This window comes from Ascidiella aspersa, chromosome 2 (assembly GCF_963924565.1).
Source record: "Ascidiella aspersa chromosome 2, kaAscAspe10.2, whole genome shotgun sequence".
NCBI lineage: Eukaryota > Metazoa > Chordata > Ascidiacea > Phlebobranchia > Ascidiidae > Ascidiella > Ascidiella aspersa.
This window is the reverse complement of record NC_139448.1, coordinates 16,634,859-16,651,181: the sequence shown is the minus strand read 5'-3', so window position 1 is coordinate 16,651,181 and position 16,323 is coordinate 16,634,859. Positions and strand designations below refer to the sequence as shown.

At 36.0% G+C, this 16,323-nt stretch overlaps 1 protein-coding gene across 1 annotated transcript; it reads right to left on the bottom strand.

The window, feature by feature from the left end:
- Positions 1-2,710: 2,710 nt before the first annotated feature.
- Positions 2,711-16,234, bottom strand: LOC146164025 (ataxin-10-like). Its single transcript, XM_083381841.1, has 12 exons — positions 16,135-16,234; positions 14,101-14,240; positions 13,713-13,786; positions 13,548-13,644; positions 12,865-13,038; positions 12,376-12,456; positions 12,151-12,313; positions 11,901-12,009; positions 11,266-11,444; positions 4,367-4,430; positions 3,476-3,537; positions 2,711-3,149 (listed from the first exon to the last, which is right to left on the bottom strand). The coding sequence occupies exons 1-12, from the start codon at positions 16,168-16,170 to the stop codon at positions 3,072-3,074; spliced, it is 1,257 nt and encodes a 418-aa protein (XP_083237967.1). The 5' UTR covers positions 16,171-16,234; the 3' UTR covers positions 2,711-3,071.
- Between the last annotated feature and the right edge of the window lie 89 nt (positions 16,235-16,323).

Here is a 16,323-nt window from a genome sequence, read left to right as displayed (position 1 = left end):
GATGACCCTAATAAATTGTGAGACATAAAATATGCAGACATTTTTGTGCGTCTTACACTACAAACGTCATGATCTAAACAAAATGGCTTATTTGTCTAGAGCAGTGATGCGCAACCTTTTTTCACTTGCGGCACACCAACAGAGCTAAATAAAATTTGGCGGCACACCTACGAAATATATGAAGATCAACAATACACAAAGAGGCAAAAATACTAGGCAGCCCATAGATAAAGGAGCGATTAATGATTGAACGCGCCGGAAATTTGATGTATTACATTTTTTATGTTTTGATTTTGCTATTTTACGATCTTCCTAAAACGGGGGTCAGGAACCTTTTTAGCCAAGGGAGCCATAAAAGCCAAATATGCTTAGTTGTATTTCCATGAGAGCCATATAATATTTTTTAACATCCAGCAAAAAATAGTAAACTGAGCAGGGCCGTTTATTTTGTTCTCATTTAAAGCTAAGTTTGTACAACTTTGATTACAAAGTTTCGTTGAAAAAATAGGGGCTTTTGGATAATAAGAGACACCTTCAAACGGGATAACAGTCCTTAACAACAAATAGAATTCGCGCGAAGCGCCGAAAATTTGCTACTGTGTGTAAAAATAGGTAAAATAAGGTAAGGAAAGCCGCCGTGGCCGCATCCAGTTTTAATTGAGATCATGCTAAGAAACAATAGCTTAGATTTTTCTGCAAGCAAAATTTGTTCATCAAAAGAGCCATATGTGGTCACAAAAAGAGCCATAGGTTCCCGACCCCTGTCCTAAATATCGACCAATAAGGGACTCCATCCATAAATCGAAAGTAAAACAACACTACCTCGAGGTAAAAACGAGGTATAAAAACGTTTTACCTCGAGGTAAAACACAGTTCGCAATAAGACCAAAATAATATCAAACTGTCGTGAAAATGTCTAAATCGGAAAGTCCTAAACCCGTGGGAATAAGACCTAAATAGCTAGAATAAGGCCTATACAATATTTTCGCTGACCTTAAACCACACCCCTAATTCCATTACTAACTTCACCTATCTCCAACCATACCTTAATTTCTAACCCAACCCATAACCCACCAATAACACCAAACAGGGGCAAACAAGCCAATGCTTATTCAAACTAAAGGAGTCGAAACGTCGACACCAAATCATCCGATGCCAGACCAATGACCCCCGGTCGTCTAATACACTCTCCCTACAGTTCAAGCGTTATTTTGTCCATTTAGGCCGTATTCCCATGAACTTAGGACTTATTCGACTGATTATAATTATTGAAGAGTGTCCTTAAAAACGCAACGTTCTCCAAGAACGTCGCGGCACACCTGGCATGGTCTCGCGGCACACCGGTTGCGGAGCACTGGTTTAGAACACAATGCCACCTTAAGTACAATTTTTATAAGTAGATTTACTTTATATTACATTTTATTAATCATCAACTAAAGCAGTGGTCTCCAACCTATGGGTCGCGACCCCGAGTGGGGTCGCCTTAAATTTTTGTGGGGTCGCCATGAACTCATCATATTTCTGCTGTTTTAGTACGATTTATGTATTTTTGTTTTCTTTACAATGCATGCATAGCGGAGACAAGCTTTCGTTTTTTACATAAAATCAATGTTTTTAGCTCTTGAGAGCTGCTAAATCAGCTAACGTAACATTTCACATAATTAGGTTCAATTAGGAAGACAACTTTTTGTCGCTAAACTTGGACAACGTGGTTTGCAGATAGCTACATTTTTAATTTACTCAATTAAAGGTAAAAATATTGCGGACTTCGCAAAACAGATTATGGTTCAATAATCAAATATCTTATTTTTGTGACAATGAGGACACAGTCATCGGCTGTTTAGTTTGCTTGTCAGCTGGTAAATCTATTTTGTTTGTACCGATGATGCTGCAGCATTTACTGGTATTAATTCGGGAGTGGTAAAAAGAGTTCAGGACAAGCACCAAATCCGAAATGGATTTTGCACAAACAAACCACACATACTAAAAAAATATCTGATCAACTGCATAATGCACAAAGTGTGTCAACTATATTAAAGCTGAGACCACTAAACCAGCACTTATTTCTTTGTTTGTGTGATGAGATGGGCGCTTGTCACACAGGACTGTTATTACACACAGAAATGCGTTAGTTATCACGTGATCGAGTCAAGCGAGTTTACAAACTGCGAAAGGAATTATTTTGTTTTTTAACAAACAGAATTATTTAGCCTTGGCTAAACAACTTCGTCCGTCATGGCAAACGTGGCTTACTTAGCCGACATACTTTCGGTGAGTTGTTTAAATACATTTATGCAAATTGATCACATTGCCAAAATTACTGCTTTTTACAAAAAAAACTTATCTTGTGGCAAAGTTATGTAAAGAGAAATGAGTTTGACATGTTTCCAGAATAACAGCAATACATAGTCAATAGACATGTGTCTGTCCAAATACCATACTTAAACACCTTAAGGAACTCAGAAAACAAATTCAGCATTACTATGGCGACAGCCTGACGCCGTTCAACAAGACTGGATAATAGATCCTTTTATCTATCATAAATTTTCCTTAGCTGCTCCGCCGTGTTACGAAAGAATTTACAGAAATGACAGCGGGTGCAGGAAACCGCATTTTTTTCGCTTTTTAAAATGGTTGAAGACCACTGAACTAAAGTATTACTAGATTATGGTAAAGACTATAGATATAGACATGACACGCTCTAGGGCTGGGCGGTTGGTTTATTTTCGAAGCACACAACACAAAGATTTTAAAACATAATAAAGAGTTATCTAGAAATGTTGAAATAAGGCTAGGACTCTTGCCTATGAAGGAACAAAGTTAGTCGCAAATCAGTATTGTTGTACGGTCAAAGTACAATGCTTCACAAACGAAATGTTGTGACGGTGTAATACCGGATGAGGCTGTTGCCTATACAAGCGTTCAGCAACATCCATAAGCAAACAAGGAAGGAAGCATATCTGTGCTGCGAGCTGCGATAGCACACTGCGTTGTTTTGCCACCAAGGATAGAAAATAACGTGACGGAGCTGTTTTGAGACAGATGGCGCTGTTGAGTTGTCGCGTGTGATGTTAACTCGGACTGGGATTTCTCCGCGTTAGTAAGGGCATCTCGCTGGCCGAAATCTTCTCGAAACTGGCAACCACGCCCTGTGTGTGAAAAATTGAAGATTATTTATCTGCAATATAGTGTGCGGTTTGCATGAATATCTGCATTGGTTGCATTCATGAAATAGTTTAAAAGACGGTTTGGTTTATTCCTGCGATACCTATTGTTATTTTCTGCTTACTCCATTTTGGTGTTAGTAAATAAAGAAAAGTAGGGAAAACAAGGGGACTAATTACTAAAGGTCGGAATACCGCAAAGCGAATATATTTACAGCAGCATACTTCTTATGTTGTTTGATCTAAAACCAAGCATTGCGATAAAAAAGCAAAATATAAAATAAGCTTAGCAAAACCTGAGGGGAACTGACCTGGTTTTCAGGGTTGTCTTCGCATAGGTTTCTTATGGCGCAAATTGACCACTGACGAATAACTGGCAACGCAGTTAAAAGGTAGTTTGTAAAGGAATATAATCAAATTATAATTGAAATATGGCATTACGTTATCTTTTTCAGCAAGATCGGTACACAAGCCTTCCGAATCTGTTTCTTAAAATTAATCGCAAGTGGACCAAGTTGTTTATACGTTTATATGAAAGAATAGGGAACATCAAATTATTCTCGGGCCTGTATGTTTGTCTGCCTATGCGCGGATCCTTTTTAACCATCAAGCATAATGATATTGCAAAACAAAAGTAGGTAATGAGGTTAGGCATACCCAAAACCGATTTGCAGAGAATCTGCGCGAGCACTGGTAGTCATCGTGAAACAATTCGCGAATATTTGCGAATTCAATTATAACTTTGTTAAATCGAATTAGCGAGCATTCTGGCTTTGATTAGACGGTGTGTATACACATATTAGAACCTTGGCAAAACAAAGGCACAATTTTCCTGTCAGAAAGCGAATAGAACATCAATCGAGCAATGTAGGCCAGATGTGCATGGTTTGCGTTATACATAGATCGCGTGCTGACGATCGTAGGGTAACCTGAGAATGTTAATATAGGCCAGCGCCCATCATCAATCTAAAGATTTATGAATAAAGCTCTTTGCACGTCATGACAAAGTTAACAAAGTCGGTAGATCAAGGCAAAACTTTTTAGGTGTACGCAACGTAATTACCAAAACTCGTTTGGTTTATAAACTATAACAGGAGATGTTTTCGTTTTACCGTATTTTAAGGCGACAGTCAATCTTAAAATCTGTATTTTAAACGTACAACAAACGGAAAAATGTTAACTACGCGAATCAGAAAGGATACAAGGGTTGGTATCATCTAATTGGAAGTTGTCAAGGATCAGCTCGATTCCACCCAGGTTGCGGACCTGAAGACAAAAATAATATTATAGAAAATATGCATATTTGTAGGTTTGATAAAGTATTAGAAATACACATAAGCATTCAAATATGACCCTTTGTGACGAAATCGGACAGCTATTAAAAAAATATTCGGAAAAAAATATTACTAAGGCATAGGAAGGTAATACGTTATACCAAAAGAAGCAAAACAATGTGATGAAAATAGTCGAGTTAACATACCTGTTAAGACGAAGTCGCAGTTATATTTTTAACAATATTAGCTACCTAGACTCATGAATGTCGCTTAAGGTGGGCCGCAAGCGAGGACGAACTAACATAACAGCGCCGATCTTGGTGATAGTAGCAAACAGTCAAGACCATGTTTGAGCTACTGTCGCCAAGTCTCCGCTGCACCACAATAGATCTCGCCACCGGCGACTGTGAATCATTTCTCTGCGCTAACCGGTTGCTCCAGAAACAAGACCAAGCAACCGTCAATCTGTTGCTATAAATGCTGAAACTTCCACCAAGACGAGGACTGCTACATAAGACTAGAAGCGGACCAACGATGCTATTAGCCAGAATAGATGGACACTCAAATTCGGTCGGCACATAGTGTGAGCTAAAAACACATTCCATGCGCGTCTAAAGTGACTAAGTAATGACGAACAAACACTAACAGCCCTATAGGGTTTATAATAAAAATTCTAAAACGACGAGACATTTTAAATTAAACCAAACGCCAATATCATTGAGATAAAACTCCCACTATTATACATAAAACGTTTCACTTTAAAATTGTAATAAAACGATCCAAACAAAATACAACGCGTCCTATGGAATTCCTAGATTGTCGACTGCCGGTTAACACTTAATTATAGCACTCTTCCTACGGCGAGGCAACCATTCCTTAATGAAAGCTGGCTGCGCGCTAATGAGGCTCGGGTTGGAACGACGATGAACAGGATGCGCAAAGGGGAAGCGTATGTTGCAGAAACAAAGCAGAAAAGCACCTCGAGAACAAGACGCGACTAGGGTATCTGTTACTTAAAAAATTGGGGCGTTACGACCTAATTAAAATCCTATAAAGTGCTACAAGTATGTTATAAGACAAATAGCGTTTTAATCATTCATACACGACATATACAAGTTTGTTCATGGTAAAACGATTCCAAGAATAAAGCCAGATTAACGAAAAAGTAGACAAAGTTGTTTTTCGGCACCGTTAATACCCCCGTTTCTATACGAGAAGAACATATACTTCGTAGAATTTTTTTTTATATATAACAGTATGGAATGTCGAACGTTAGTGGCGCCGGTCTTTGTTTTGTTAGAGCCAATTGGTTGAGCGGGGGCGTTGGTGAGGATTCCCTCGTCTGCGGCTTCCGCTTCGATGATATTGCTATCACGAGCGTCATCGCATGGACGCAGCCATACGCGTCCCCGGCACAGATGCCGCTTGGGCACAAGATAGAACCGACTTTAGCCTACTAATTATGCTAAGACTAAAAAACTAAATTCTTCTACCCGTGCAGTGTTCGACACGATTCCGTTCAAAATATGTTTGACCTCTCAATACCCTAACCCCAAGAATTTCAGAATGTACATTGCCAAGGACGTTTTCAGGCTTTTGAATAAGGTTAAATGCCAAACTAATAAGTATAACGCAATCTACATTCACCGTTTAACTTTCTTAGTTGGACCCAATGATTTGAAAGATATAGGAAGATTAATTTTCTTCAATTTAGAAAGTGATAGAAGTGACTAATCTTATCGACTAGCCCAATAAGAAATTATATTAACGACATAGCCCAATAAGAATTATACAGTCCGATCAATATTTTTTTTAAAAAGCCTACGTTTGCAAGCACATGTGCATTTAATGCAATAATATCGACCCTAAAACCTCACAAGAATACTAATTCACCAAATAATGACCCGATTTCGCCAATTCCAACAAAAAGCAACCCTTAACTAGCTTGACAACTAAAGTCAATGGCCCAGCTGCATGACCGCTCAGCCAGTTTGCGACCAAACTAATAAACGCACCTCTTCTCTTGTGTTAGCTTTATGCTGGCCAAGCCGGAAGATCGTCGACATCGAGCGAGCGCTTGCTCTGCGCAGCACTGTGTTGCGACAGAGTGACGCGCATATACCAGGTAACTTTGTTTCTCATTAACTACCATCCAACGACAAAAAGGTAAGACAAGCAGAGCACCCGCGATGACGACACCCAATGCACAGGAGACACGCGCGAGTTTTGAGCGATTATATACACAATCGGGGACTGGGAACAGCTCCCAAGCGAACAAAATCTACTGCTGCATTCATGAGTTAGTTAACACCACCTTTCCATAATGTTCGCGTATCAGTTTCTCTGTTTTTTTTCTGAACAGACCATTTTTGGCTTACAGCTGGGTGACAAGTATTGGGCAACTACCGTGCTTAAATTTGCCGCCCCTGGTCATGGATTTTGGTCATGATCTTAAGTGTTTACGATTCCAAAACTAAAAATGAGTTTAAAAAAGTCTACCTCAAAAGTAACGTTTTTTTAATTTATTTTAACACAAACCCTTATATTTTCGCCTTCAAGGTGCTCCACAATTCAATCCAAATCAACAGGCGAACGTATTATTGTTTTAGACAGTAGGATTTCAGCTAACTTATTAACGAGATATAGTAATACAAGGGTTATAGGAAGAGTTGCAATTTTGTTGTAAAAACTGTTTGTCTGCTTTAAGTTCATTCTCTTAAAATAATATCTTTATTTGTGAATTCAAATACTAAGATTTCCACGTTGATCCTAGTTTTAATCCCCTTGAAGTTACCGCCAGCAACACCGTTTTGATACCAGGCAACACCAAAATAAATATATGAAAGCCTAAGCGATGAAGGGTGGAAGTGTGAAACATTCTAGATACATTTATTACACTAAAGAGGTAAACCAGTAACGGCATTTTGCTGCCTTTTCAAAATCAATTTGGTCCACATCTGTACAGATTTACACGGACGGTATGTTGAACTTTCACATTAACAAAATCCACTTGTCGTCAGTGTGTCAAGATGGATAACAATACAATAACTTTCTCAACCATAAATAAGACAGAATTTGTTGATTTAGAAAAATCAGCCACATTGGACGCGTTTGCGTTGTATTTTATTTAAACTTTTGATCGACACATTTGTCAATACAGCAAGTCGTCCTCAACAGTCTTCCGTGCTTTTCGCAAAAGCAGGTTGAACTCTTTGACCTGTAGAACAGCGTGACTTGAATGGGTGAAAACAGCGACAAATATGGGGTCATGAGATTAGCTTTTAATATTTGGTCAACAAGTTATATTCCTGCCAATTTGAAGTAACAAAGGCGGACAATGATCTCTTTCAATTTTCCCTCTTTTTGCGTGAATCGATTACGTCTTTGTAATTTAATGACGGCGTATTATGCTACACCCTCTCTGAACTTTAAGCCATGGTACTCAACCGTATGCCACAGCACATCAGTACGCCCCGATAGATTTGCAAGTGTACCGCGGGACGTATCTTAATAAAATAATATAGTTATGTAGCAAATAGACATGTAGAAAGTTCAATGGCTATTAGTTAAAGTCCTATGGTAATTCGCCTCGCATCTTTTTTCAACCATTCGGACGGATATGGGCGGCGGTGTACAGGAAAAGCACTTCAAGGCTCAGTCTCAAAATGATATTGCTCAGAATTAAAACAACTTAATTTAATTTAGAAGTTTCTAATTGTAGAATGTGTTTGGGATGCGTTTAAGGGGTAAAGCGAGGGACGTGCGACGTAGCGAACGTTACCACCTTCCGGGATTAGAAATACAAAGGTAGAATGCAGCAACGCTTACATTTTTCTCAGATAGATTGGGTCGATATGTATGCAACAGCTTGGAAACAATGAAACGCTTTTAGTGTGTCATAAAACTATTACATACCGACTTATATAGTCTACGAAAAAAGTAAATTTCTTAATAGTCACCATAAATGAAATCTTGGATTCTTAGAACTCTTGCCTTGGTAGAAAATACTCTTTTATCTATTGTCAGAAATTTGTGTTTTTTATAAATATTTAGCATCCGATTTTGGAACCTCAAAACCCGTTTTCGCGAGAGATTTTATTGATGAAAAACAACAATCCAATTTAAATGTTTTGCAACTACAATCTTTTATAGCAGAGATAGATCCATCCGAGATATAATTTTGTTTGTGTTTACAAATGTGAAACTTGCATGTAACCTCTTCAGCGCGTTTGTTATTTGAGACAAAGCAATAAAAGAATGAAGTGTGGAAAATTAAAAGATTAAATAAAGGGTTTATGTTTTGACAAGTTCGAATGGGTCTATATTAAAAAAAGGCCTATATATCGGTTTACCGATAGTATTGGCCGATATTCGTTTCCTACCGACAAATCGGTGTCGGTAAATTTCGTCCATTATTGTTGCCGAGATTTTAGTATAAAAATATATGATATACCTTTTTCCGACAACAAACAAATTTCCTATCTTTTAAAGTTGCAAGTTTGTCTCGGGTTTGCATTTATTCAGTTTTCTATGATTAAATTGGAAATGTTAGTTGCATTTTATTTTCAATTAATTTAAGTTATTACTATATTTAAGGTAGGCTATGTAAAAAATCGGTAGCGGTATCAGGTATCGGTTGGAAAAAGCGTAAAAAATTGGGTATCGGTATACCGGCCGATCTCACAAGAAAGGCATTTTCAGCAAAATAAAATCCATTTATCTATTCAATTCTATTGATTGTAGTGTTTTCAACCATTCCCAACGCATTTATCCAAAAACACGTTACGGTAGTTACCGCGATAAGCCACAAATTAAGGGTTAAAAATATTGTTGCTATTATTGCTTTTTTGTGAGAATAACGAACATGCAGTTCGATATAAATTAGCGTCAATTTTAGTTTAATGCAACGTTCTATAATCAGCTTCAGTTTGTAGGGGTTAACACAGCAAAAAGGTTTCCAGTCGAGGCAGAAGAAACGAGAGATTAAGGGGGCCGAATACGTGTGCTTTAATGGAACTGGCCGACAGAGAAATGATGCACGGGCTTCCGCAAACACCAACAACAGCAACAGCAACAGCAACAACATCGGTGCACGTCAGCAACGCTCCTAGCTTATAAGCGATGATCAACATCGGGAGGTGCAGAAGGGGCCTCCCAAGCTACCGATGAGAGCAGCGCCAGCTCTCAGGATGTTGCCCATTCATCAAGCGCCGTACCATTTGCTGCTCAACACTGTGTTTGGTAAACACGTCAGCTAGCAGGCGAGCTGCCTGTGCCAGAAAGGTATTTTCGGGTGGAAAATTTCGGCGTGATGTTGCGACCCGCCAGTGACATCATCGCTGGTCCTTTTCGGCATCAAAACCGATCAATTCCCATTGTGTTGCGCAATTTCCCCACCGACCCGGCGCAGAAAACGCCTGTTCTGCTTAACAAGCACACTGTCCGCTAAGCGAAGCTAAACAGGAAGGTGGTAAGTGTGTACTTTCCAACTGGCATATCACAAACAAATACTGTCATCCGTCGGCCGATAAAGAAAGTAACCCGTCTAAAATTGATGGCGTGTGTTTTATACTAATTTGAATTGAATAAAAAAGGTCCATTATCGGCCTATAAGCTTTCTTTTTGTTATTTCACCCTTATTGTTGCTGTCAAAAAGCGGCATTGATTTTAAGAAAAACATCAAATTCCCTGCAAACAGTCAGCCTCAAAAGGAAAACCATGCATACTCACTCATTTTCAGATGTGCGACTGACATGCAAAATGTAATCGTACAGATTTTTCGTTAAAGAGAAATAACTCAAACACACTCCCTAATAACTTATTGATATCAAAATTAAAGCAAAAACCGGTTTGTTCAGTTTTTTATGTCTTTAAAGATCACACCAATTAAGGACGAAAGATTACTACCGTTTATCAAAATACAAAAAAAAATTATTTAATTGGCATAATTTAGGTGAAACACACACACATTTCTAGGTAGCTGAGTTATGTTTGATTAAACTGTGTTGGCCGTTATCTGTAGCACAGTGATCTGTTAGCACTCTCGCCCCTGTTGGGTTTTTAACGGGAACAAGTTCCCATAAGGACCGGGCCTGGGGTTAATTGACATTTAATTATTCCAGTAAACTCATTAAAATCAGATTTAAAATAAAAAATAAAAAATAATAGTCTGTATGGCTACAATTGAATTCCAGAAGTAACGTAGCATCTATAAGTAAAAATAAGTTTTTTAGAAGCCGGACTTAAGATCAAATCTAAGACGATGAATTTAAGGTGTTAAAGCCCCTGTGTTCACGCCCTTTTTGCAGAATATCCATCGTTTAAAACCGCGATCAACACTAGCTAAATGTTTTTTAAAGATTTGCCTCAGAGACAACCAAATTGAACTCTGGGCGCGTCATAACTCACAACTAACTTTTTTTTTTCTTTTTTTTTAAAAACAGTAACGTATCAAAAATAAATGTAGGACGCTAATCTTGTCCAATTATATACGAAGATCCTTTCAGTTAACTACAAAAAAATCTTTAGGGCATTTTTTAATTTCAACTGCACAAACAGGAAAATACACAGAACAAATGCTAGAGAAACACCAACGGCATTTCACTGAAACTGAGAATTTGACCGACGGTTTATTACATGAAACGCGACTTATCAAGAAGCAAAACTTTGCTGTTTTTCCGAATGTATCGGTACAGCTGACTCAATTCAACAGTTTCCAACCATCTCTTACGTGCAACTACCACACGTACTTACAAGGATAATCAATTTATTAAAATTGTTTACACACGAATCTGAATAGAAAAAGTCGAGTGGAACAAAACACTTACTTTGTTTTGGTTTGTCCTGTTCCTGTGACATAAGTTTCCGATGACGCGCACCAGATTGCTCTTGAAACCCGTCACAGGATTGTGCTCTTTGGCGCCAACTGCCGGCAATCTAACTTGCGATAAACCAAACACGCCTGAACTGTTTGCCTTTCCAGCACGATGGATTCGTCCCAAGATATCTGCAACAGTTTGATGTTAATCCGTAGTTCAGGGGTGAGCAACTTGCGTCCACATTGTGGTCCTCAAACCGAAAAAATGTGGCTCACGGTAGATTTATTATTTTGCAACATATTTTTGTTAAATACAGCAACAAAACCGAACACAGTGATTTTACTTCACAAGTTCACATAAATGTTTATTACGTCATTTTTTATTACGGTGTTGTATGAAAATTGTATTCTTTAGTTGTGCTAGACAAATTCGATTTTTTCATTTTATGTTGTTGGATTTAGCATTGTTTTTTTAAATCACAAAGATTACCTGACAAAGATATTGCAATTGCTTTGGTGGTTAATAAATATATTTCATACAATTTTTTTTTTCGTAAAATGTTTTTATTGATAGTCTAAATCTAAAAGTTAAAACATACTTCAAAAAAAACTTACAGTGTCTGTTGTTCTATGACCTAAACTTACCTACTGCAATATCAATTAATTCTCCCTCCATTAACATGTCTCTGCCTTTATTGTAATCACTGGTGACCAGACAAAGAACTTCCAACAACTTTACTGTTCCCACTACATCCTGACATAATTTGATTTAAATACAACTGAAAATTGGTTAGGAAACAAAATTTTACTTTAAAAGTGAAGAATTTTCAAAACATGTAATAAAAAGAAAAAAAAAATTAAAACCAAAGCAACAAACAATAGTAAAGCCACTCACTAAATTACTTGAAGATGTATCATCCCTTGATGTAGAAAGATTATCTATAGTGCCACAATCTTTAGCAAATTGTTGTGCAAGAAATTGCAAGAAATGGTCTGGCATGTCTGACCACACAAATACATCGCCAGCAGAACACAAAATAACATCAAGCACTGTGCACCTTAAAATGCAATCTTTTAGAATAGACTGAACTCACTAGTTAATAAAAGTTTCACTAGTTACCTACAGTCACTTGACCCTTGTGAGAAGATCAGGGGTAAAAACAGTTTACTCTGCATAAAGTGTTCAACGATGCACAAAATTCTGCTCAAAAAATAGAAGTTTGATTGAAGAAGTTTGTTACCAAAAATGTGTTTATATTAATTATTGCATAAGCTGTTCACTATTAACGCTTGCACATGACTCTAGTTGCAGGAGATTTTATTAAAAGTAAAAAACAATTTGCAATGACAGAGATTGGCATACAGCATGCCAACATTTTTGGCAGTGTCTTTTGTCCTTGCGGCTGATTGATTTTATTTCTATACCAACCTCATTAACCTTAGTTTTGGGGATTAGAAGGTAGTTATTTAATTTATAGAAACAAAGTTTTGCATGTTCAAAAAATTACTTATAACAGGCATTCAAATAATGTTTTACAGACACAAGAAAACCTACATACCTACCTTCCAAAACATATATTTTCATTATAAATTTAACAGAAAGACTTACACCCAGTCCTGGTCATTTACAACAGTTAGGCTTTCACAAATTTTTATTACAATGCTCTTTGATATTTGATTGCAAAATAGATCCTCAATTTTGACTTCAGAAGACTTCAGGCAATTATAAATTATCATTGAAATAATTGCAGCAATTTGTGGATCATCAAGCTGCAAAAGGTCTCTTAAAATAAGAGTAAAATTAGAAAATTCAATATTGTTAAAATATTTATAAAAAAAATTATATATGATGGTACAATTTTTAAATTGTTGTATAGTTTCAAAATAATTATTTTGTTTTTATTTATAACAAAAGATTTTACATACAAAAAAGTGTTGAAACACCATTAACCAGTTTTGTAATGACTTAACTCAAGTCACTGTTTTGTTTTTAAATGACTTGACTTATTATGTTTCGGTAAAATGATTCGACTTGATTCAAGTCTCTTGGACAATACCTTGACTTAAACTTTTTAAATTAAGAGAGTTTTAAACATTTTTTTATAGAATTGGGTTATTTTTTTTCTATTTTTTAATGTAAAACAGTTATCCAAGATTTAATCGGCTCTAATAGTGACTTGGCTAAGACTGGACTTGTCTTTTTTTGAAACACTTAACTTGGACTTTAGTTATTTTATAAATGACTTGACATGGAACACTAAATTTTCCTATCACAAAAACACAAATCTACACCTTATTTGTTCTGGATATACAATATTCCACAGATAAGTTTGTGCTTGTGTATTGCCAGCAACTAAATTCCCCATGAATTGACATGCACAAACTATAGCTGAAAAAGGAAAAAAAAATACAATAACAATTATTTCAAATAACAAAAATGCCATGTTAGCTTCTTACTCTTTCTGTGAGGTTTCCAGTTTCTCAAAAGATCTGAAAGTATCTGCGACACATTGCATGGTATATTTTTCTCACTGAAATATGTTGGAAAAGAAAATTTAATACACCAAACTGTGTAAAACCAGTAAGTAAGTTACTTGAAACAAATATAGAAGTGGCTGCTTATATTGAATTATATATTTGTACAAACATGGGGTTAAACAGTAGATTTTTTTAAATGTATTGAATCACGTAAGTTTTTTAATAAAATGTCCCCAAAAATATATATTGACCACAGATTTTGAAGGTCATGGTAAATTCACTGGTCTTTAAATATGAAAAATAAAAATACTATATTTCTAGATACGAACTATTTTTTTAGCATTGTAAATAGAAACTAAATACATACATAAACAAATCTTGATTTGAATGGTTTACACAAAAATTTCTCAACAGACGTATATTGTCAATTAGGCTATCAGCCTGGCAACTTAAAGCTTTATCTGATTGTTTAACATATTCTTTAAAAACTTCACATATACCATTTACCTGCCAACAAAAACACGATTATATGTAAAACAAGCAACAGACCAACACAGATCAAAGTAAAGAAGCTAAATTCCATTTTATGTTTTCTTATAATGTTTACTTTAGTTTACTATAGCAATAAGAAACAATAAATTAAAGTAATTAGTTAGATCCCATATGTTATTTAAAAAATATATATATATTTGTTTTTTATAACATTTCAAAATCCTATTTAGCACATAAAAATTAACAATCATCTTTCTTTGTAATATATTTTATGACTTCTTTTGACCTCTCTTGTAACTATAAAGACATTACTTTAGGGTAAACTTAAGATTAGTCGATAAGGTTGTAGCTATAGAAGGTTTCTCCTCCCTTGGATAAGTATGTACTCTCCTACGTTAAAAACATGTGCATGAAACAATTGAATTGTATTTGTTGCAAAATTTGGTGATAATTTCATTAAGCTGCACAAACCTTACTAAATGTAAGTTAAGTGTGTTGGGTGTTATTCCTAAAAAATTAAAAAAGAGTATATTTGCCAAGCAATACGGTATCAAATAAGATTTGGTATAAGAGTTAAAACACTATAGTTTTTAGAACAAATTTATTAATAGTTAATCCACATAAAAACCCAAATGCTAACCCGCACCCATACAAACTATTGTGCAATGATTTCAATCAATTGAAGTTTTAAACACTGGGAAAAAAGCTTAAACCCTGTTGGGCATAAATGTTTTTTTGGCCAGGTTTCATAGCACTGTCTTGTCACACATCGATGTACTTGGAACAGGGGATTGAAATTGTGAAAAACATGCAAAACTGAAATTTAGTAAATATTTAGATTGATACCATCCAAACTCAAATGTCTACCAATGAGGTGCAACTAACTTGCATGCAAATAAAAAAATTGTGCTTGTGCTGTATTTAAAAAAGTTCATAAAAACTTTGGGATAAAACCAGTAAATTAGTAATTTATTATATGATTTATTGCTAAAACTGTGGACAGTCTTTCATAAGTTGGATATCCAAATATCTGTGGACCGAACTTCAGTTTTTAAGTACTGTCCACAGCTTTAGCAATAAATCGTACTGCAAATTTGTCGATCCGTAGACAGTTGTGCGAATTTCGAAGTTTGGTAGCTGGGTAAAAATACCTTAAGGCAAATGCATTCACACTGATCTAATGGTTTTCACATAGTATTTAAGGATTTCTGTAAATTTACACAAATATTGTGTTAGTTCAGATAAGTTGTAGTCTATCGGCAGAAGTTTGACGGTGTTATGCTTAACATTATTAAATTTAATATTCCGAGTTTTACATTTTTCGCATAAATTTTTTCATAGGAGAATAAATTATGAAAAAAATTCAAAACTCAGTAATTGATTTTAACCTTCTAATACTTGACCAACCTTGACCCGAAAACTAGCCCAAAAAAGTGTGTGTTGGTTTAATAATTGGATGTACTGGTTCCTAATATGTCACTGTGCGGCATAACATTGGGTGTGGTTTAGATTTTGGGTTTAGGTAGTTCAAGTATTATTACTATATTTGTTTTTCAAGCTTGGAATTTTTGACCTATAAATGTGTGAAGTTAACATTCCATGTTCACAGGGCGACTATTTTATGTAAGTCTAGGGGTTACCTAAATGCCAGTCTACATTCTGTGGCAGGCAGGTGTACACCCAATGTTTTTGTAAAGAAATGTGCATGCACACCTAAATTGCTATATTGTGGTGGACTATCAAACTAAAGTGTGCAAAAAGCATAATTGAACACCAGCACACCTCAAAATTTGGTTCTGCCCCTCCAAGACCTGGCGTAAAGTGCCATGAAATGCAGACAGGCCTAAAGTAAAGATGTGGTAGGACTCTAGACCAGCGCCTACAGTATGGTTTATTGGCAATATTATACCTGTTCTTCCGACGCTTTTATTTCCTCACAATTCATTTTGTACTTGACAATTTGAAAATTGTAGAGAGTCGCGCTTGTAGGCTACGAACAGCCAACAACATGTAAACAAATGTCATAGAAATCATATACAAAACAATCTCGCCGGACGTACTTACGTCGCACGTGTATGTTCTTTTATAAACATTATTT

Bases quoted from the DNA above. Each gene is read 5' to 3' on its own strand.
- LOC146164025 (XM_083381841.1), bottom strand. From the start codon at position 16,170: ATGAATTGTGAGGAAATAAAAGCGTCGGAAGAACAG. The intron at 4,431-11,265 runs GTAAGTGTTTTG...TTTTGTCTTCAG, and splicing joins ACAGGACAAACCAAAACAAA to GTCCGCAACCTGGGTGGAAT. The intron at 3,538-4,366 runs GTATCCTTTCTG...CTGCGTTGCCAG, and splicing joins ATTAGATGATACCAACCCTT to TTATTCGTCAGTGGTCAATT.